This window comes from Sciurus vulgaris (assembly GCF_902686455.1).
Source record: "Sciurus vulgaris genome assembly, chromosome: 5".
NCBI lineage: Eukaryota > Metazoa > Chordata > Mammalia > Rodentia > Sciuridae > Sciurus > Sciurus vulgaris.
In genome coordinates this window covers 160,565,980-160,589,795 of record NC_136465.1, presented here as the reverse complement: position 1 = coordinate 160,589,795, position 23,816 = coordinate 160,565,980, and the positions used below count along the sequence as shown (strand labels likewise).

General features: G+C 38.3%; 2 protein-coding genes across 8 annotated transcripts in view; both read right to left on the bottom strand.

The window, feature by feature from the left end:
- The window catches only part of GAS2L3 (growth arrest specific 2 like 3), a 46,991-nt gene extending 31,618 nt beyond the window's left edge, over positions 1–15,373 (bottom strand). Inside the window, exons 1-2 of one of the 2 annotated variants that reach the window (XM_079140143.1) lie at positions 14,893–15,373; positions 7,891–8,008 (exon numbers count right to left, since the gene is read on the bottom strand). The gene's annotated coding sequence lies outside the window, so the exon portion shown is untranslated. Of the gene's footprint in view, positions 1–7,890; positions 8,009–14,892 lie in introns of those variants that run through there. The other variant, XM_079140146.1, reaches the window with a different exon arrangement.
- Positions 15,374–16,050: 677 nt separating this feature from the next.
- The window catches only part of NR1H4 (nuclear receptor subfamily 1 group H member 4), a 77,141-nt gene continuing 69,375 nt past the window's right edge, over positions 16,051–23,816 (bottom strand). For 5 of the 6 annotated variants that reach the window (XM_079141379.1, XM_079141381.1, XM_079141380.1 and 2 more), the window contains 2 exons: positions 18,070–18,183; positions 16,051–16,635 (listed from right to left, as the gene is read on the bottom strand). In XM_079141379.1, coding sequence (XP_078997505.1) covers positions 16,394–16,635; positions 18,070–18,183 — 356 coding nt within the window. In that variant the 3' untranslated portion in view covers positions 16,051–16,393. The remainder of the gene's footprint in view (positions 16,636–18,069; positions 18,184–23,816) is intronic. The other variant, XM_079141382.1, reaches the window with a different exon arrangement.

Here is a 23,816-nt window from a genome sequence, read left to right as displayed (position 1 = left end):
GGCATGTGTAAGGCCCTGGGTTCAATTCCCAACACCAAAAAAACAAACACATTTCACATATTTTTTTAAATGTGTATTAACATATCTCACCATAAAGACAGCACAGTACTATAGCAGTAGAAAATATTACACACATCTGTTTTGAATTCCAGCTACACCACATACTAGCTATAGGATCTTGGGATGGGGTAGCGAATTTCTTGGCACCTCAGTGTTCTCATCTAAAAACAGTAAATCACCACCTCCTTCAAATGACTGCTATAAAAATTAAGATGATAAATATAAAGTACTTGACACATAGCTAGCACTTAACAAATGAGGAGTTATTAATTACATGATGAAACATAATTATAGTTCATTTAATATAATTTATCAAATTAAAAAGATAAAACAAGGCTAATAATATTCAGGCATTAAAGATAATTTGGAAAGTTTCTTTTACTAACAAAAATATGGCTATAAGTAAGAGCAAAAGTTTTATAATATCCATGACATTATTAGAAGTCAGAATTTGTGGCTAAGATTCTCTTTGCTAGAATTTTCAGGATTTTTTTTTTTTTTTTAAACATAGGGCCTGTACTCCATTTAGTCTCATTGCTAGGGGTATGTCACTGTTCAGGCTATACCCTTTCTCATGTGGCACACACTCATTCATATATTCAATAATTTATTCATGCCCTTTATTAAACTAGGCACCATAGGTAAGAGAGACGGTGGTGAACATAATAGCTATGCCGTTGCCATTATGGAACTAATAAACCAGTTGCAAAGTCTGAAAATAGCAAATACACAATAGTAAACCATGGCAATAGATCTGAAGAAAAAGCAATTTCCCCTTAAGAGGAAAAACATCAGGGGCCTACTTCAGACTTAAATTGAATGAAATGATTTTGCTGGAGGAATATCATGAATTTGAAGAATGGTAGGAATTAACCAGAGGAAGAAAGGAAGAGGAATTATGTACACAGAGAATGACTTTTGCAAAGGCTCTGAACAGAGGAAGTCTGATGCATTCCGAGAACTGAAAGAAGCAAGTAGAGCTAAAGCATGGAGAATCTGTGGCTTGGGAGAGGGTTGGAGGGTTAGGCAGTGGCCAAATCACAAGAGGCCATGTTGGAGAGATTAAATTTCTTCTAAATGCAGTGGAAAACCAATAAAGGATTTTAACAAAGTAGTGGTGACAAGATCTCATTCACAGTTTTAAAAGAGCTCTCTAAGGAGACAAATATGAGTGAAATAGTGATAAGTTTAACAGAGAAAAGGGGAAACAAGAAGGAAGATGACTAGAGAAAAAACAAGCTAAGGAAAAAGAACTAAAAGAAATAATGAGAGGAGAAAAAAGGAGGGGTAAAAACAGAGCAAAGGCAACAGAACCTAGAGAAAATGAGATGGAGAGTAACCTGAAGTGGGGAAGGGTTGGAATCCACTGCAGTAGTTCAGTGACAAATCATGGGGACTGAGTTAGACTCTGACAGGGTCTCCAATGGAAAGAAGTGGGTGGATTTGACAGATGCCACATTTTGACTTAGAGTCATAAAGACTTGGTAATGATCTGAGATGATGGGGTAAAGGAGAGGGAGGAAGAGCAGAGTGACATAGAATGACTCCTAGTTTCTGGAATAAGCAACTGAGCAAAGAGATGGTGGTAGTGATGCATGAGGATGACAGGAATCTGAATGGACAAAGCAGGGGACACAGCAAAGATAAGCCAAAGTCTTGTGTTTTGGTTATGTGTGATTTGAGAAGCCTTTAAAGATATTTAAGTAGAAATATCAGGTAGGCAGCTAAAAATACTAGAACTAAGAAGTTCAGGAAGAAAACTTGTCAGCAAATACTTGGGAAGTAAAGCCACTGGAAGGAATGATATTATGTGATGAGAATGGAAAAGGAAGTTAAAAGGGTCCAAGAACAAGAACTATGAAAATCCAATATTTACACATGGGAGGATTCAGCAAAGCACACAGAGAAGGAATAGTCAAAGAAATTTCTCATCTTCTCAACTAACCCAGGGTATAACTTTCTTTATGGACCTCTTTCTAGTAGCCCCTCCTGTTGGCCTGAATTAATTATATTACATTTTGAGCTCTTGAATTCACACAGCATTTCTCCTAATCACTTGCCTATATGGTGTCCTGTACTATTTTGAATCATTCCTGCACATTTCTTGGCTAAGTGTAAGTTTCTGGATTATTGTTGAAAATAGAATTGATAGAAGGATTCAAGACTAAAGTTTAAGAAACAGATTTGGTGAGACAAATGTGAAACATTTGGTTGTCTAGGAAACATTGGTTGTCTCCCTTCTCCAAGATTTCTGTTGCAGAAGAATTAGACAGCAAAGCTTAAGAAGCAGCCACACAGTAGACATGGGGGACCTTTTTGATATTATTTATTATTGTGACCTGAATCAATGTATGATTTTGCCTCTTATTCAACATGTCCTAAGTAAAATATATATAGGGATTACCAGCAAATTAAATGAGCTGCCTAATATATCAGATGACTCAGTAAGGAAACAAATAACTAAGACTGGTGTATATAGGCAGAGCTGCCAAGAGAATAGGAGAGAATATCTGTACCAAGAGGCAAGGATTCTGATCAACATGCTACTCAAGAATTCAAAGGACTGCTCAAATAGAAACATATGTTTTAATTATTTCATCAGACAGAATAAGGGTCCACAAAAATTTCTGCACCCTAATCTCCAGAACATGTGAATATATGACCTTACAAGGAAAAGGGGACCTTATGGATAGATTAAACTAAGGACCTTGAGATGGAAGATAATCCTGGTGAACCCAATTTAATCACCATAGACCTTATAAGAGGGAAGCAGAAAGGTCAGAGTTATAGAAGATGGTGTGAGGACAGAAGCAGAGAGATGTATTGATGGGAAGGATCAGAGAGAGTTGAGGTGCTACATTGCTGGCTGTGAAGATAGAGGAAGAAGCTAAGAAATGCAGATGCTCTATAGAAGCTGGAAAGCAAAGAAATGGACTCTCCCCTGGAGGCTGCAGAAGGAACTTGCTCAAACTAATTTTTAGTACCATTAAGATGAACTTCTGATGCCAAAACTGCAAGATAATAAATCTGTTGTTCCCAAACACTAAATTTATGGTAATATGTTATAGTAGTAATAGGAAACACTAACACACACCTTAACTGAAAGGAAGGTTTGCCCAAAGGATCAGAACATTTGACCTAGAGAACATAATATGTATGTAAAATATGATTAGAAGATGTAGCTTAAACCAACATGTGAAACTTCAAGGAAAAGGCCACCAGCTGCATACAGAATGCTTAAACACGCAAAACTGAGAGGCCCAATCCATCATGAGTGCTATGTATTAGCTCCTGTCATCATTGTCATCACTGTCGATTAGTCTTGCCTTTATCTATCTATCCTCCATCCATTCCTTTATTCATTCATTTAAATCTTCACAAAGATTTTTGTTTACCATCTCACAGAAAGCACCAACATTCACCAAGTTACCAAAGCGTCCTGATTCCTTCTTCTCCCACATCTCTGCCCTTCTCCCTTTGCCTACCTTTCCTCAACCAAAACAATGACCAAATCTTGTTTCCACCTTCACATTTTCTCTTTAATACCTATGACCACTCCTCTAATTCAAGCCACCATCATCTTTCAACTGGCTGGCTGATGCAGGCACCCCTTCTCCAGTCTTGCAAGTCTCCAACCTGCTTTTCATTCACTGCAGCCAGAGTGATTCTTCCCAAACTCTGGGGAGGACATGGCCATCTTTCCCTGCTTGCTATGCTTAATGGTTCTCTTTGTCCTTCAGGATAAAGCCCATACCTTGTAACATGCTAACAAAAGTTTCCAGGATCCTAGTCAGTCCCATCTCTTAACACATACACTTTAACCATATTGAACTTTTTCTTAGACCCACAATCACCATGTTCTGAGTTTTTGCACCTGCTAATCCAAAAACTACTTCCTCTTCTCCAAACTCACTTCTACCCATCCTTCCAAGGCAATTCCCCTGACCCACCTCCTGGGTTTAGGTTATATAGTAATAAATAATATGCTTTGGATTTTACTATACCCTAGACTTTAAGATCTTTAAAAGGTAATAACATTCTCCATTTCATCTACTTCTTTATTTGAAATCAATACTAAATTAGTATGGAATTACTTCTAAATATAATGTTTGTATATATCAATAAAAAGAATGTGAAATTATAAAATGAATACATATTCACTTACAGAAAAAACAGCTTCAATAAGAGCAAGACTTTTAAGAGAAAGAAATATGAATTTTACAGTTTATTCAAACATCACATGCTATTTGCAAAATATGGAGACTGTTCATTTACCGGAAATCTTTGCTTTTTTTATTTGAAAATATCCTCTTGCAATGTTCAACAGTGATTTAACAGGGATAACCTAATTTTACAGTAGAAAGAATTTTTAGTTCATCATAAAATTTCATTTTATGAAATTAAAATCAATTCACCTTTACATACAGTTGACTAAAAAACTATATGGAAAATATGCAGTACACTAACATAAGGAAATATAAGAAAAATATCTAATTATCCATTAGTAAAAAACTGCTTAAATAGCTTATGGGACACTCATACAGTGGACTTATTAAGCTACTTGAAAGAATAATATAGAACTCTATCCAGTGATATGAAAGGATTTCTATTATTAAATAATCTGTAGGACAATATAAATAATGTTGCTTAGATAAGGTATTTTTCTGAATTATGAGTGTGTGTAAAAAAGAAAAAAAATTCTATATATAGTTAAACATTTTTTCAACAACCAATTATGTTTTGGAATCCAAAATATAAATAAGTCAGGGGCTGGAGGTACAGTTCAGCAGTAGGCTTCTTGCCTGGCATGTACAAAGCCCTGGATTCAATCCTCAGTAACACACACCCAAAGTCATCCATCAAGGGAAAATAAAAATCATTATGTTTAATACTCCATATTGAGAATAAGCCCTTCCCCATAGCTAATATATTATCACTTTTTCCCATATTTTTTTATTGGTACATTATAGTTTTACATAATGGTGGACTTTGTTGATACATAGTCATACATGCATACAATATAACAATATTACTATACTTTCTTATAATAAATTTGTTATATGACAGTAAGCAGAAGTCTCTATTAGCACTCTAACAATAACCAGCATATGACTGATAGAATACTAGTACAAATTCCTATGATACTGTCAGTAGCAAAGATAAAACTACATTTAGTGTATCTGCTACATTTTGTTACATTCTAGTTCTTTAAATTTATAATTAATCTATAAAATACATAGTTCCTTTCTGTAAACTAAAACATGCTACTCTACAACCACATAATAAAATAAGAAAACTTTTTAGAAGGAGAAACACTAAAGAAATACAAGCATAGTTATTGTCTGTATCTTGTAAACATTACCTCCAAAGCATTTCTCTATGACCATTAAGTTTCAATTAAAAATAAGGAAACTCAATGTGAGATAAACTGACAGACTCAAGTTTCTTGTTCTCTCAAATCCAGTGCAATCATTTGGCTCATTAGATATGCAGAGGTATATTTAATTAAAATAGATGCAAACATTACCAAAGAAAATAAAATAATATTGTATATATTAACATCAATTCTTTACTTTCCTTATCAACAGTCAGTTTAAAAACAATTACTTAAGAGTTTGTGAAAGCCAAAAAAAAAAAAAAGAAAAAAGAAAAACAATTACTGAAGTAACTGAAACTTTTTCCCTTATCTTCAAAGTTAAATTGAGAAATTACAAAAAAAAATAATTAAATAAATAAGAGTAGTCACCTAGCAAAATCAAAGTGAATAAACAAAAACTAAGTGAAAAATATGTTAGGAAACATTACTTCTGAACTAATTTCCACTTTTGGACTTATTTAGTTTTTAATTAATAGTATGTATATTATTGACCTTATTCTCTTATCACACATTTAAACTTACCATCACAGGTAGTTCTCATTTTTTTAATTAATAAAATATTCAAAATAACCTCACACCCACAGCAGAAATGAATCTGGGTCATACAGACAACCCAGTCCAGGAAGTTGCTTAATGTTAGCATTATAATGCAAAAGTAATGTGAATACAGAAAGGGAATTAAGACAGTCTGCACTGGATTTTGGGTGGACCTCACTAAGTTCTTTCCCTTCTTTTAGCTTTAGTTTCCACATCTATAAAATGGAGATAAAAACAACTTGATTGCAGAATTACTAATAAGTTTAACAATGGTATAAGTAAAGTACCTAGACTATATATGACATATTCTAGGTAATAATGTGTTGGACAATCAGCAACATAAGGGTTTGCTATGTGCCAGATAAGAGTTTTAAGTGCATTCCATGTATTAATTAATCAATGAGTGATAGCTGTCTCTGCTTCTGGCACTGCCTTCACCTGTTTCTCCCCACCTTTTGCAGTTAGCTTGCAACTTTTAATCCAAGTTGAACAGTAAAATAATAATAATAGCTATGTATCAGGCACTGTGCTAAACTAGTTATGTGGATTATTTCATTTAATCCTCACAACAATCCTCACATCAATAAAGTAGGAACTATTATTAACCTTCTCTTACAGATTAGAAAATTTAGGCTTAGAAAGATTAAATAATGTGCCTAAGGTCACACATTTAGCGGGATCTGATTTCAGATCCAAATATTTAACAACTTCATCCCACTAAAAGGAAAAACACTACTTTTAATTCAATAAGGTCCAAATATCAGACACGTACTATTCATTGTCAGTTGGTTTCAATGTTTTTTTTTTAAACGGTTGAGTCAGAAGAACAACATGCATCAGAAACTCCACCAGAAGACTTTCACTAGTTTCCTCTCAAAAGAAATGTAAGTCGCTCCAAATTCCAATTCCTAATCACTTAATCATCAAGAGAGGGGATCAGAGAGTAGATCACAAACCGTTTTTTTGTTTTGTTTTGTTTTGTTTTGTTTTTTTCTGAGAGTAGCTATTAACGCTCTCCACACCCAAAGCAAAACCCAAAGTGACCTATACTGGGTTTGCAAAAAACAAAAAACAAAAAATCTCTTTAAAGACTGGATCGTACTGCCTCACCATCCTCTAACAAGGCACTGGAAACTTACAAAAGCCAATTTCTTCATTTAAAAAGAATAGGAAGAAAACAGGGGCGACTGCACAGGGAGGCATGCGCTCCAAAAATTCCCTCTGACTTTCACGGACATCTGCAAAACTTTCTTTTGCCAGCACCCCCCAAACTGAGGGGCGTGGGTGGAAAAGCACTGGGCAAGGTCTCCAGTCACACTCCCTAGTTCCGTCCATCTGGGACATGTGAACCCTGCAGGAACTGCGGAGTACAAATAGGGAAGAGACTGTAAAGCCTGCTAAAGGGCAAGATGACCGTGCGTCGTTCTCTTTCCTGAGCCAGTGACTTCTTCATTTCTTTGTGAGAGTGATGATAAAGAATCAAGTGACCCTCGTGCCAAGGGCTTGAGGATGAGGGTCCCCAGGAAACCCCACACTAGCTTCAAGCTTTGATTTCTCTTCGGATCCTAAAACAGGGCGCGTAGCGACTCCAAACCTCTTTCTGGGCCTAATCCACACGCACCTGCTGAGCCCTTCCCCCGCGCCCCTGCACACCTGCTGCCCCTCTGGCAGCCCCAGGGTGGGCAGGTGAAGGCTAGCACAACTTCAGCTTGACAGCTCCAGGAACCAATCAGAGCACGCGACTCCCACTGCCAGCCAATCACAGAGCTCCTTGGATCCCGCAGCTTGGAGGCCCAACCGAACCCCCACTCAGCAGTCGCTGGGGGCTCCTTCAACCTCAAGCTGAAGCGCGAGAGACCGGAGGAGGCGAGGAAAAGCTCAGGAGGGAAAGAGGAGGCAAACAGGGCAGTACTCACCAGCCCAGGCGCAGGAGGGTCACTTCTCCCTGGGGGACACTTTGGCTCAATCTGTGCCGGGATGCACGCCCCGGACCAACCGCCGCCGCCTCAAGGGTTCGCCGCCGGGAGCCGCCGCCTGTTTCGAAGGAACCAATCAGAATTAGAGGGGCGGGGCCTCCAGGCCCAGCCCCCGGGCCTCCAGGCGGGCCCGATACCCGAGTGCTACCCGGTCTCCTGGGCTCCCTGCCCTTCACCTCCCAGAAGCTGGGAACTTTGGTGGCCGAGCCCCTTTCTTCACTAAAAGAAAAAGTGACTCAATAACAGAGCAAGTGCTCCCATCTGGCCTCACAGCGACTCGAACTATCCCCCCTATCTGTCCTGATAGACAGGAGAGGTGAATGACTCTCGCCTCTAAAGACTTGCTTCCTAGCATCCTGGAGCGTTGCAGGGTAGGGTGGAAAGGCCTGTCCCTTTTATCTGTTAAGAGCTGCTCCTAATCCTAAATCCACTCCTGTCCTGATGGCGCCACAGTTTCTAGAGATTAAAATAATAACAACTATTACTACTAGTTAGCAGGGATGTGGTCCTAAATAGAAATCATTCAGAGAAGCCCTTCTCGTGGGTGTGAGAGACAGAGGATTCCCGTAGCTCCAGGTCACAACTGGAAGTGAAAAGAGGATGTTGGCTCTTCTTTCAGGAAACTCCAAAGCCAGACGGGACAGGGGAAGTGAATATTAACCTCGACAAATGGATGCTCATATTTTACATTAGTGAGACTGAAATTAGAGGTAAGCTTCTTTAACAAGTTATAAAGCTTATGTATTTCTCAAGAATTTTTCTGGTAGTGTTAAAAAAAAAAAAGGATGCTCAATTGAAATAAAACAGACGCTCTCTCACTGTAATACTCTAACGATGTCATTGTTACAATGTAATGATAGATCCGTGAGAACTGTAAGTGTGGCTTGTTCATGTGGGGAAAATTACTGGCTAAAAGCCAGGAGATCTTTGTTCTAGCCCAGGCCCTTACTCTCCTGTTATTGTGTTACCTTCCTCCAGTCATGTCATCTCTCAGGTCCGTCATTCTCCACATCTCCAAAGTGTGGGCCTTGAACTGAAATGATGGTCTCTCTAGCTTTTACTCCTTCATTTTCTCAACAAAAATAATGAGACACATGGTTGCTGCTGAAACTAAAATGAAGAAGGCAATCTGAGCCTTCAAAGCGCCCAGGAGCGTAGGAAAGGCTAAATGAAAGTCCCTGAAAGACGGAATACCCTACAGTCTTGGAGGTTGATGGTCAGAGGTTTGAAAGGAATTGAATTTTGAAGGATAAGAATCTGCCAGAAGGAAGAGGTAATTGTGAATAAGGAATACTTTCCAGACAGAGAGAACAACAAATGCAGGGCTCATGAGATGTGGGAGGGTGCATAGGATCTTCTGGGAAGAGTAGTTTTGAATATCAAGTTTGGGGATGGGGAGAAAGATCATCTGGAGAGTCAGGCACAGATGATAGGCCTGATGGTTGCTGAGGGATGTAGATTCTTTCCTGCAGTTGGGATGAACATTTGGGGAAATAATTTTCAAGGATTTTTGAAGAAGAGAGGAAGACAAGTGGCAATTCCAGAAATTGAAAGATGACAGTAACCTAATTTAGCTCAGAAGTATGGTGAGGAAAGGCTGTCTGGAGTTATCTAAGGAGCTAATTTATCTCATCATAGTTATTAGGTTTGGTGGTGATGATCTAAGGGACACAGGAAAAACCAGCAATGGGGATAGAATAGTTCAATTTGGTTCAAGGTTTGTTCAGTCTGAAGTCTGAAAATAAACTGCAAGTGGAGATGCTCCAAAGATGCTTGGGAAGTTAGGTTTAAAGCAGTAGTTGCTTCTTTCTTCTTCCTTTTTGAACTGAAGTCAATCCCAGAACACTTTATGGCCTGGGATTGCAATAGATAAATATTCAAATCAACCTGTGTTTTCTATGTTTCTATTTAAAACTAAAGGGAAGTTTACATACTGCTTTCTTTAGCCAAAATTTGAGTTCAATTGAGACTTAAAATTGAGTTTCTTGAACCTTAATATCAAGATATGTACACTTCTCTACAAAACCTTAAGAATAAGTAAATTACTGGGTGTGGTGGTGCACACCTGTAATTCCAGTAATCTAGGAGACTGAGACATGAGGATCCTAAATTTGAGGCCAGTCTCAGCAACTTAGCAAGTCCCTGCCTCAAAATAAAAACTATAAAGGACTGAAGGGTATAGCTCAATTGTGATAAAGTAACCCTAGATTCCAACCCCAATATGATAAAAAAAAAAAGAAGAAAAAAGAAAATTGTGTTATTTTGCTTAATGAGTCATTAATTTTCAATTGTTCTTTTATATTTTCTTATATGTATACTATGTACCTAAATATTAGAATACTATTTATTAAAAATTGAAACTATGCTTTTATGACATATGTATTCTAATACACACAGAGAGAAAGACACACACATATACATCCCTTAATATTTTCAAATCATTTACTGAAACTTAGCAGGTTATTTTTATGTTTAATTTTATTTTATTCTCATTGTCTGTTTATAAAAATACAGAGCAATGTGATGGCACACGATCCAGAGTCAGGAAATTTGTGCAAATCACTCCTTTTTAAGCCCATGTTCTTCACTGGTTAAATGTGGGATTGAGTAAGGAGTTCCTTCTAGATTCTTTGATTCATTTTGTGCACACACCTCCCTCCCCCCCTCCCCTCTCTCTCTCTCTCTCTCTCTCTCTCTCTCCCCCCCCTCCTACTCTGCCCCTCTCTCCCCCTTCTTATCCCTTCCCCTCCTCCCTACTTCCAGACACACACACACTTACTATTGTTGCTTCCTCTGCCTAGCGTGTACATTAATTCCCAGTTGCTACCCGATTCCCTGAGTGCACTGACCATTTTACCTACCTTGATTTTAACATTGCAATTAGTAATTGAGGGCTCCATCTAATAAGCTGTAATTTACTTTCATGTGCAGGCTTTCTAATTGGTGGTTAGTTTAATCACCATGTTTTACAGGGTCTCTCTTTGCTTGTAATTGGCATACTCATAACATGCAAAGCAAGACTCACTGACAGTGAGTTTGTGTCCATCCACTGACAGTCTATTAGTTTTAACTTCCCAGTTGTGAAGATATGCCCCATTTTAAGAAGGCGCCATGTTTGGAAAACTTTTTTTTAATTATTACACTAGAAATTATCATTCATCTGACTAAAACATTCTCAGAAGTGTCTATAAAAGTCAGGTAGCCCTTGGATATTGAAAATATGAGTTGACTTTTTCAAAGTCCTACAAGAATGCTTCTGTGGCTAAAAATACTCTCTAGATATTGATTTTTGTTTTGTTTTTGATTGGATTCTTAGTTCTTTTTTCCTGCCTTTTGTTGTTATTGTTGGGATTTCTGTATAAATTGTTTTGAATGCTTTGACATTATTGAATGTCAGCCTGTGGATTGTGCCTTGTGTGAAGTACTGGTTGAAATCTCTGGGTAATAGAGATCTTGATTTATGCACAATTAAACTATCCATTCAGCAGACAATCTACTGAGATCCATTTACACTAAAATATTATGTATAAGTAGTTCAATATGAAATTTTATGATAGCAATGTTGTGGTTAATAACAAAATATTGTGTTATATCTGTTTAGTGAGTTGAATATTATGCCCCCAAAATACATGTCCATTTGGAACCTCAGAATATGACCATATTTGGAAATAGAATCTTTACAGATGTGAAAGTAAGGATTAAGAAGAGATGATGCTGGATTAAAGTGGGCCCCCAAAATGAGAGTTTCTGATAAGTGGTAGGGGGGAGACCAACCATGTGAAGACAAAGACAGAGATTAGGATTATGCAGATATAAACCAAGGAATACCAGGAGCCATCAGAACCTGGAAGAGGCAAGGGAAGATTCTGCTGGCACTCTGACTTGAGACCTCTGGCCTCCAAACTGTGAAGTGATAAATGTCTATTGTAAGCTGCCAAACTTATGGTAATGCAGGGGCCCTAGGAAACCAGTACAGTCTATATCCGTAGAGAAATATAAAAGTCCAACAACATAGTAAGAATGTCTACACTGTGACACACTCTCCATTCCCCCACCTCATCTACAAGATGGGGTCACAGTATTACCAGTGTGGCCCATGGGAAGCTCTCATGGAAACTAAGTTATCTCTAATTGGCTTATCATCTATACATCATCAAATTTCTACCACAGGAAAAAAAACATCCTCAAACCCATTGAAGGAAAAAGCAGGGAGGAGATGCTTTGACCCATGTAACTGAAATCCTAGGATAGAACTTTCTAACTTCAGGCCAAGTTGGATCTAAGAGTTCAAATAGTATCCCTGGAAGCCAGTCTCTGTTGACTCTACTCCTCATGTTGGTTTTATTCTCAGATTCCCACTGGTTACTAGATGGTTTCCAGGAGTTCTAGTTCTACATTCTCTTAGCTTCAAATCTGACTTATAAAGCAAGTAACTGAATAGTTAGGCTCAGGTTAGAAAACACAAACCACCCTAAGTACTCCAGAAAAGAAGGAACTTAAGGTTAACTTGGTTTTACAGGAAATGGAAAAACTGAGAAGGTAAAGAGGAGCAGGTGAGATAACCCAGCTATGAGCAGTGATAGGCAGCCACTATGGTCCCAGGAGTTGGAAGTTGAAAAGAAGAGTTCAGAGGTCAGTGCCATAGGCATTAGGGCAGGATTGGCCCAGTCGGACTGGGAGCCCCATGGGAGATGTGATCTGAGAAAGCAAGGGAGAAATAACCTGATTTTTCTTTTGTTCCCATTCTTCAATCTTTCACCAATGCCTTCTGTTGATTGAACCTGCCAAAACCAGTTGACGGGGGAACCTATCCAATGCAGCCTGTTAGGGCTTAGCTCTCCCTCCCAGTATGAACACAGCAAGAAGGCGAGAAGGGATGAGTCTGAAAACAAATAGCATACATTTGTTAGATTTTTGCTGTGATCATGCTATATAAAACAACACCCAACTTTCAGTAGCTTATAAGAATAAACATTGATTCATCTCGCTTGGGAGATCTGCAAGTTAGCTATGGTGGAGGGCAGATACTGCTTCAAGCTGTCGCTCAGGTTCAGGTATGCACCTTCTCTCTCTCCTGGTACTTGCAGCTATTGGGGCTTGCTTCTCACAGCAGATGGCAGAAGTACAAGAACAGCAAATAGAAACATGTGATGTCTCCTAAGGCCTCAGCTCTGAACTGGCACCTTGTCACTTCCTCCCCCATTCCATTGCCAGAAGCAAGCCACAAGGACAACCCTGATATCAGTGGGCAGGCATATGTGTTCTACCTACTCTAGTGAGAGGCACCAAAATTTTACAAGGCAAATGTCTGAGTGTAAACTTCTATGACAGAAAGAGGGCGAAGAATTTGGGACAATAACACAGCACAGTGACAGGCAAATGCCAGACACTGCTTGCCTCCTGAAAACATCCCAAGCAAAATATCTCATTTCCTTTAAGTGGGTCACCTGCCCAATTCTAAACCAATCACTGGGGCCCAAGATGTGCGATGCTCTGATTACCTATATTTGAGTCACATCGCCAACTCTGAGCTGGGGCTAGAGTCCATCTACCCAAAACACGTGGACCAAGCAAACAGCAGGGGGAAGGTCCCCTGAGGAAAGTACTCTTACAAAAGCAAGGGCAAGAGGTTCTGGGTGTTCAAATAAAACAGATGCCCACCACAGTCACTTAACACCCCATGGTGATATGTGACAACTTACTTGATTTATTCATGACAGGGAAAGATAATTCATTGTAATTTTGTAAAAGGAGAAAAACCTGGGAAAACAAAATTTGGCTATAGACTAAACAAGTGAAATTGGTTTCTAATTCTCAATAACAAAGAAGAAAATCAAAAAACAGTTACACACACACACACACAAATTTCTTTCAACCAGCCCTGACACCAGCTAGGTGTCCTTCAGTTCAATTCAATTCTGACATAATCACTCAGACTTAGTGCCAAGCCCACAGGTCGAGGGCTCAGGCCCATAAAATGGCCCTCACTTCCGACATCAGCCACAAATCCCAGGTTGACACTTAGACTTCTGACCAACCAACTATAAACTGGGGGCTCCAGCAACAGCTATAAACTGGGGGCTCCAGCAACAGCCCCACTCATATTCAATAACTTGTTAAAGTAGCTCACAAAATTTGGGGAAACACTTCAGTCACTATTACCAGTTTATCATCAAGGATTCTTCTCAGGAACAGCCAAATGGAAGAGATGCACAGGGCAAGGTCTGAGGAGGAAAGGAGCCTGGGCTTCCTTCCTCCCTCTTCCCCACACGCCACCCTCAGAGCACCTCCATGAGTTTCCAACCAAGAACTTTTCCAACTCCCATTTTTTAGGAGATTCCATTACATAAGCATGATATTAAATTATTGACTTTTGGTGATTAAAGCCAATCTCCAGCCCTTTGTTCCCCAGAAGTCAGGGATTGGGGCTGAAAATTTCAACCCTTTAATCATGTGCTTGGTTCCTCTAGTTGCAACCCATTCTGAAGCCCACCAAGAGACATCTTATTAATATAAATCTAAGTACGGTTAAAGGAAGCTTGTTACAAATATAAAAAGATTATCCTGTTAACCCTATCACTCAGGGATTTCCAAAGGTCTTTGAAGCTTTGTGTCAGGAACCAGGAACAAAATCAAAATATGTATTTCTTATACTATCATAATTAGTTTTCCATAGGGTAAGCGTCATTGTTTGCTATTATAAGGTCATAGTCATTTTAATAAATCCAGACCTATGGAATCAAGCTTCTAGCTCTGTCTACAGTGCCCCCACAGTTCCCATTGCTCACCCTGCCCCCAGATAGCCTGTGTTCTGGAGACACCAAACCACATCCAGTTCCCCAAAACTGGAGCTACCCTTTCAGACATTCAGAAATTTACTTGTCTTAAATGTCCTTTCCTGACCAGCCCTCTTCCCCTGTGGTCCTGCACATTCCCACTTACCTCTTCATTAATCAGCTAAATCCCTCTGAGCAATGTACACTGATATCTTCACTTCACGATGGTGAAGCTAAAGTGTAAAAAGGGATGATCTTCCTGCCTTTCTCCCACAGATTACTTTTGGTCTTCTGGGGAATCTGCACAATTCCCACCTTTTTTTTCCTTTGGCTGCTGCCCTTCTCTCACCTTGACTCCTGGCCATGGAATCCAGGGCTATCCTTTGAAACCTAATGGAAATCCTACCTCAGTACTCCGTGAGATTTTCCCTGGTTCCTAGGTAAGCCCATAGAGCACTTTCCTCTGCACCCCTGGGACACCCCCTCCAGGCAATTACTGGGTCTTAATCATCTTTATATCCTTCATGGAGTTTAACAACAACAACAACAACAAAAATTATGTACTTAGTTTTATCAAGATAGAATCCAATTGAGGCTAGCCCCAACTCACTCCCTTTTCCACTGGCTATTTATTTTTAGAACTTCAGGGTTACTCTCTCTCTCTCTCTCTCTCTCTTTTTTTTTTTTTTTTTTTTTTTTTTTTTTTTTTTTGCTAAGCAAGCTCCATTTTGGCTGACTTCAGGAAAAGGGGAAATTTAAGATCATCATTTATTGAAGGTGTGTTTTTGGAATCATCAAAGAATAATGGGGAGAAAAAAGCAACAGTAGAACAATGAGGGAAGGAAATGAACTAATTCCTGCTTTGGGGGAAGTATACAACAGCTGCAAACCCAGCTGTAGGAGTATTTTCAAATAGCAAAACAAAACAAATGCAAAAGTGATTAATCTTATGCACTGGAGCCAGGAGTGAGCACTTTAAGAGAGATAAGGGAATGTTCCCTCACTGTAGTTATCTGCATGCTCTCAATTTGTAAATGCAGTGTCAAGACTGTACCTAGGGAAAAAGGGGATGCCTTGAGGGGATATTTTACATGAAAATCATTAACTTTTCTCTATGCAATTCTCTTTGAACTTCAAAGAAAATGAAATGATCACAGGGCTATTACAAATGAAAGAATATGCACCATGACTTCTCCAGGCATGAGAAAAGTGCCATTTATGTTATGAAGACTTACCTTCCTGTAAATTGCCCCCACCCCGGGGTTCAATGTCTTACATCACTTAAAGAAATATTTGCCAAATTTTGTTTCCAGAGAAGAGCCTGTTGCCATTACATTCAGTTTATTGCTAAAATTGAACACAACTCTTTAATAAAATATATGCAATATGGTAAGAGAAAGAGAAAAATGGGGTTTCCCCTAGTTCAACAGATAGAATTGAAGTAACAATTTAATTAGGCAAACAGGGCATGCCAATGAGAAAGTAGGATTCCCTGAAGCCTTGTATAATATAATGTAGAGAAATAATTCTATCTAACTCATATTTACAATTGTGGAAGTCACATAATTACTATATAAATAGTCATCGAGATTCTTGAGTGAAACTGGGTACAAATGAAATAAAGGAAAGTTGTACATCAAGGGGGTAAAGGAGCTAGGTGGCGATGTTCAACACTGCACATCCCAGATTTCACACAGCAGCGGGGTGAACTTGTGATCATTCACCCTCCATGACATCAGCATCTCAGCATGGTGATGGTTGAATGTCCGCAATTCAGTCAGGCGACCAAGGAGACAGGCAAAATGCTGAGGGTTTTCAGGCTGATGAATCTTGCACAGTTTTTGTAACACATCGAGCAGTGGTTCCTGAAGTTTCTCCACTGCCTCTCTGTCCTTTATGTATTGTCTATCTGTTTTGGAGTTTAAAAATAAAGTGACAAAATTAAAAAGGGGGAAAGCATTAATTTGGCATAATTTCAGCAAGGTTAACTTTTTTGGAAGTGTACATGTACACTCAAAATGTATGAATTAATATACACCCACGTAATCACAAGTAGATCAAGATATGAACATCTAATGCTCCTGAGAAGTCTCTCTAATGTCCCCTTCCAACCAAAGTCCCTAAAGGAAATCCATTTGATAGGCATACATACCCTTTCTGATGGGTATAATCCCAGGAGTAGAATTACTGGGTTGAAAAGTATCTACGTGCCTAATTTTAGAAGGAGGTTCTGCCCAACAGGTTTTCTTTTTCTTTTTAATCACTAACTTTTTATGATTAAAAAAGGAGCAACTAGCTTCTGCCTCAATATCATGTATAAAAATGGTTTAAGGCAAGTGTGCTTTACAAATTCTAATCATGGCATAAACACGATGTTACTTGTTCCCAAATACATTCATAAATAAATTTTATGTACAGAGGTATCAACATTGTTTAAAACAAGAAAATTGGAAGCATCATGCTGTACAAACATATGGTAAAGATTTAGTATGTGATTGCACATCCATGCAGTGGATTATGATCCACACATTACAACAAACTTTTACCAATATAATTACACAGCTTACAACTGTAAATCAACACTACTGTAAAACAATTGGAATAACTTGGGAAAAGTCTATTGAAGAGATATGAACTTTAAAATGACACAATGTGTTCTCCATTATTATTATATGAAGTATATCATTTCTTATTTATTTATTTATTTGGTACCAGGGATTGAACCCAGGGGTGCTTACCCACCAAGCCACATCCCTAGACAGGATCTTGCTAAGTTGCTTAAGGCCCTGCTAAATTGCTGATGCAGGCATTGAACTCTCGACCTTTCTGCCTAAGCCTTCCAAGCCACTGGGATTAGAGACATGTACCACCATGCCTGGCTAATAATTTCATATATATCCCTGCTCCAATGTCAACTACTTAGAAAAGACGTCATGACCACTATTTAATATAATTATCCTATCACTGTCTTTCCTTATATTCTCATCATAATATTTGTGTAATATTTCCCACCTCCTAAAAAGTTACTTTTATTTGTTTCACCATTTATTATCTTCTCCATACTACTGGAATGTGCACTCCATGGGAGCTGTATCTTACTGTATCCCTAATGTCTAGTACATAGTAGGTGTTTGATATACATACAACAAATGCACAAGGGTGATGTTTGGAAAAAAGAAATACACTAAAATGTTAATGGTTCCATTTGAATGGTAGAATTATAGGCCATTTAGTTGTCCTTTATGTTTCTGTGTTTTCCAAATTTTCTTTAATAAACATTATTACTATTATACCAAGGAAAAAAACAAAAAGTATAAAAATGTAAATGTAACACTGAAATTACCTGGAGAGAGGATAACAATTGCTGTAAGCAGAGCATACTCTTCTTGAGTCATTTTCAATTCCCCAATACTTTTATAAAAACTAAACATAGGTGTTATATAGTCATCAGAGATACCTACACAGGAAGGTTGAAAAATTGCAGTTATAGTAAAATTTTTGAGTGACTAAAAAGTGTAAAAGTAGAAACACATTATACACACACACAATAAGTTATCCCCATATGTACACATTTAAATAATCATATTATTAAATTCAGTCAAAAGCAGAACATTGTAAAGACCACCAATTGACAAAACCCTCATAGTATACAGATCTTTATGTCTCAGATTTCAGCAGTATCTTTGTTTTAGTCACTGCTGCCTGACAATGAATAATAATGCTCTTGAATTGCCAGAAAGAATTTCAGAACGTCACCACTCTCTAGATGGGGTTTCATTAATCTTTTTAACATTAATATCTATAATCAAGGCATAGATAGCATCATAAACAACTAACAAAGAGTTGCTCTTCAGTCCAAAAGTATTAACAGCTCTGTTGAATAAACTGGCCAGTGTTCCTATCAAAGGGTTCCAATCTTTGGCTAGAGCAGTAGGCTTACTTACCCATTGCCTACTTGGCATCAGTACTTGGCTGTTCTCTTCAAACTCAGTATGTCCAAAATCAAAGACACCATGTACAGAACCAAACCCTCCCACTTCCTACAAAGCCACTTCTTTCCTGGTGGTCCCATTCTCTGTGACTGATACCCTCACCCACCCCATTGTCCAGGCCTAACAACTGAGACTCAGGTGGTTGGTCCTATGGATTCTCACCGCCCCTCACCTGCTGCTCCCTCCACTCTCTATGGTTCTGGGCACTGACTGAGCTTAAGTTCCCATCTCTTTCCATCTGGGTTATTGCAATTGCCCCTCAACAGCTTTCCTGTCTTCCGCTTGTTCCTCGTCAATCCATCCTCTATCCACCTACCAGAATGACCTTTCTAAAATTCAAACCACATACTTTCTCCCCACTTCTTACAAGCCTTAAAAAACTTTCCATGACTTTTGCCACAAAATTTTAACTTTCTTCCTTGACTCTGCCCCAGCCATCCCTAACTGCGTGGGCCTCCTCCATGTTAGTATATACACTGACACGTGACAGACACGTGACAGTCTCTTTTCCTGTTTCTGAAACTAAATCCAGCACACGTTTAGATCTGGTGTCCATCTGTTTTAGTGAGCATCTGTAACGTTCTTGTCTTATACCTGTGGAGACCCAGCGCCTGATCTATGCAAACTGTTAAAAAAAAAAAAAAAAAAGGCATTTGTTTTACTCTTTCCCTTTTCCCTGTGTCCTAAGATACCTTCTTTGCTTCACATTCCTCTTCAATCCATTCTCTATCCAGCATACCAGAATGACTCTAAAATTCAAACCACACATTCTCTCCCCACTTCTTACAAACCTACTTGATACTTGGTTAAAGGAATTATCTGGCCCAATGGTGAGTCTCTGGAAAGAAATTCCTATAAGTCCTAACATTGACTCTGGCTCCAGCTAAGAGATAAGCCTCTAACAGAGTTCTAAAAATAGCATTAGGCAGTGATTTTATTACATAAGGAACCTTTTCATAGGACCCCCTAGAACCTATCCCCTGTTAATGGTAGGAGTTCATATTTGTCGAGTACTTATTATGTTTTAGGCATTGTTCTAAGTACTTCTTATGCAATAATTAATCTTTCTAACATCCCATAAGGTAGATACAGAGAGGTATATTACTTGTCCAAGGACACGCAGCCAGTAAAAGTAAACTAGAATTCAAACCGAACCTTGTGGGCTTTGACTAAACTGCCACTACTTTTCTATCCTGCACCCTTATCTCCAGCCATGTTCAGCCACTTTTAGTTCCCTGAACAATTCAAGCATGTGTTGTTCTCTCTCCTTGAAAGATCCTCCTCCTCTATCTAGTTTACTACTCTTTATAACTTAAGATTTCTTTGTGTCACTTCTGCTCAATCAACAAGCATCAGCTTGGTGCTTGCTCTGGGCATGCCTCCACTCCAGAAGTGCCTTTGGCTGGGGAATCAAGGAAATAGAAAATACTCTGATATGACTTACAGATGAATTAAGATGAAGATCAATCTCCCAGGATTGGTCCAGATGAGAACAGACTGCTCTATTCCTTCCCAAACCAGATCTAGAGCCAAAGAACTTTGACTGAACTGAAGCAAAATAAAATTTGATTCTGAATGCTGAAGAGTACAATTATCAATTATAATTTGTTGGCACACCTTGTAGAAAGTGAACTTATCAGAAAGTCTAAATCCTCACTTTAGAAGAGTTTGAAGAATCTTCCCAAAGTGCATTCTAGGCTTTTCCCTCTCTAGTCAATGTACCACACTCTTCTCCCCTTGACTTTTGATTCTTGAATTGACCCCAGTGGGCTCTCTTAACAACAAAGTCTTTGTTGGAGATTGCATCATGTGGAAGGGCGCCTTTTATCCAGCTGTCACAGATTGAACTGAATCCCCATGACCAAAGTAGACACAGCTTCAAATGCAGAGGAGTATGTGAGGCTGGAAATACCAGTCCTGGCTTCCAACACAGTGATTAGGAGGCTGTGAGCCAGCTCTGAGTGAAGTCTGACTCCACAACTTGGTCTTGGGCACAATGCTTAAACTTTTAAAGCTTTAGCCCTCTCATCTGTGAAATGTGAATTATATAACAATATTATCGAATGAGATAATTTTATGAGCCAGTGCCTGGTTCACAAAAAACCCTTGATAAATGTTAGAGCAAATAGTCACAAAACTTACTATTGTTATTCAGGTGAACTGAATTAACACATTAGTTCATCTTAACCTCAGTTCATTTTAGTCTCAGATTAAATTTACTTTTATCTTCACAAATTATCTTTTGTTTTAAAAAAAAGCCATTCTGTATATTACTGAGAAGGAATACAAATTAACTGATCAGTGATTTGCCTCAAAAGATTTCTAGATATTAAACCTAAATTAAGATCTGGATTCTTGCTAAGGTTTTTTTCTATCTTCAAAAAATGGCAGACTTTATGCTCTCTTCAGCACTCAGGAACTGTATCCTTCAGCTGGAGTTACCTAAAATAATAATTCACAACTATGCCAATAACCCTAAATGGTACATGAGATTTGGAGGTAATATTCAAGGCAGCTGATTTTTAAATGTTCAATTTTTAAAAATCACCTTTGATTACCTATTTCCTGGTTCATTTGTCTTTCTAAATCCCCACACATCTTCCAAAGATGTTACTTCCATTAGCTTTCTAATTATAGTTGATACTGTTTGAGGAAAATTGAGTTAAAATGTTTATTATGATTGTTTCATTTTGTGCAAGTTGTAAAAGCCCAGAATAAATATAGAAAATTGTAGAAACCAATAATAGAGTTCTTTAAAAATGATAATTTTCTATAGGATGGATCAAATATAAATTTGCTTTGGAAATTAGAGTAAAAAATCATCATTAGCCATACATAAACAAAGGGAGTGTTTTCAAGAGTTTATAAACCAGGGATTTCTAAAATAAGTGTAATGACAATATCATCCTGAAGGGGGAAGCCTTTTCCAGTTTTCCAGCTTCCTCCTCCTTCCTAAACACTTGCTTAAAATTTGTGTTGCCTTTGCACTTATGACCAATTAGTTGATTTTTGGTCACAAGAGGGGGCTATTTTCTAACTCAGTCACCAAGACTTTGCCATAGTGAAGTTTGAATTTGTTAAAACAACAACAAAATTTATATTTCTGCATCCCAGTTTGTTTATTTTCCCTTAAAGACTTCTGCGATTGATGAATTGATTATTCAATTATCAGAAATGTTCTGAGAGAATAACCATTTGACATAATTAAGACTATCCTGCTTTGTTTTAAAATGAATTGTCTTTTGTTTCCTAATTCACTTCCTAGTCTTAATTAGGAACAAAAAAGCAACTTATTTGTCTGTGTGTGTATTATATTCAAGGATACATATTATACAAGACCAATTTTCAGTATTCTATATACCTCTGACTTAACATAACTGGGGATCTCACCTTGTTTAAAATGAGGCTATTTGCTCAAAACCATGAAACTTTTAATTCTTCCAGTAATGATAACATCCCACAGCCTATGACGTGACATACAAGGCTGTATCTGCCTTTTGCTTTCCTTTCAGACTAAATGCTTGCCCTCCCAAGGGCTTCCCTCTGAACTAACTCTTGCAGTTTCCTAAAGCTGATTCAATTTGTTGCCTACACAACATAGCTACCTTCCTCAGTTCAGCCTCATGACCATATTGGTGGAGGCAGAGCCTGGCTCCCGCCCACAGTCCAGCCATGTTGACCTCATTTCCCAAAGCAGAGGTTGGTGTAGTCAGGAACAGCAGTGCAATTCTGACTAACGAGACTGAAGGGAAAATCTACTGGGATGCTCCTTAGATTTCCACCCTCAGGCCCCAGGAAGCTATTATCTCCTCTCTCCCCTTTGACTATGGTGGAGCTTGGAACTGCTACGGCCATTAGATGACCAGGAGGAGAACTTACCGAAGAGTGAAGCCAATATACCAAGGTTAGCAGAGGAGAAAGAGGAGAGGAGCTGGGTTTCTGGTGGTATGCAGAGTCCCTGGAATAACCAATTCTGCCACCACCCTTCCTCATTTGAGCTAACACATTTCCTTATGTTTAAGGACATGTTGGATTAGATTTTTCTGTTACCTTCAACCAACAGCATTTTAACAGAGATCTCCCCTAACAAATAAGATACACTTTTTATGTCTTTATATTTTGTCCCTTGAAACATAACCCAGGGTCCTTGTTAGGGTGAAGTACCCCACCCGTGTTCCAAGGCCAAGTTCAACAGTGAAGTAGAATCAGTTACTTTATTCTCTATGTTCAATTCTGTGACACCTATTACATTTGTATCTCTCCTTCCCTCTGGTATTTGAGACCGACTGCTGCATCTCCAGTGTCTAGCATGTGCCTGGTCCATAAAGGCCGCTCCATGTTTCTTATTCATCCCTGTATCTCTAGTAATAGCATTTTCTGGAGATATGGCAAGAGATTAATAAATATTTGTTAAATTCAGAAGTATTGTGTTTTGCTAGTTCCTTGTGATGAAGATGACATAGTTGTGATGGGGTAAGAGTTGTCATTAGGACAAGAGAAACATTCTTGAGGTGCTAAGAAAAGTTCCAACTGTAAAACTACCCAGTGAGTCATCTGTGCCATTCTTTGTCATAAGTTTAAAAAAAGAAGCTGCTGCCATTACATTAGTAATTAAAAAAAAAAAAACCTACTTGCAATATAAAATATTTTATTTAAAATAGTTAATAAATGACATTCTTTGTATTAGGTCTCACTGGTACTTAGAGTTGCCAGTGTTTGGACTGTCAAGTTTCAGAGTCATCCCAACAAACTTCACTAATAATATTTGTAAGCTTATTATGTCCAAGGCAATGTGGTAGTGCTCAGAATACAAAGTCCTCAAGAGTTAACAGATTAACAGAAGAGACAAAGGCATAAATAAATACATAATGTCCAAACTGAGCAAGTACAAAGGACTTTGGGGAATGCAGCCAAGGAACAATGGTTTCTATCCAGGGGCAATGAAAATACCAACTCATATTTGTTTAATACTTTCTGTCCCTTTGAAAGAAAATTTCTTCCTATAATTGAACTCCAAATTGTCCATTTCAAAATTATCATGTGATCACTTCGAAATTAGAAGTAGTAAGAATTCTAAACTTTAACTTAAGCATTTACC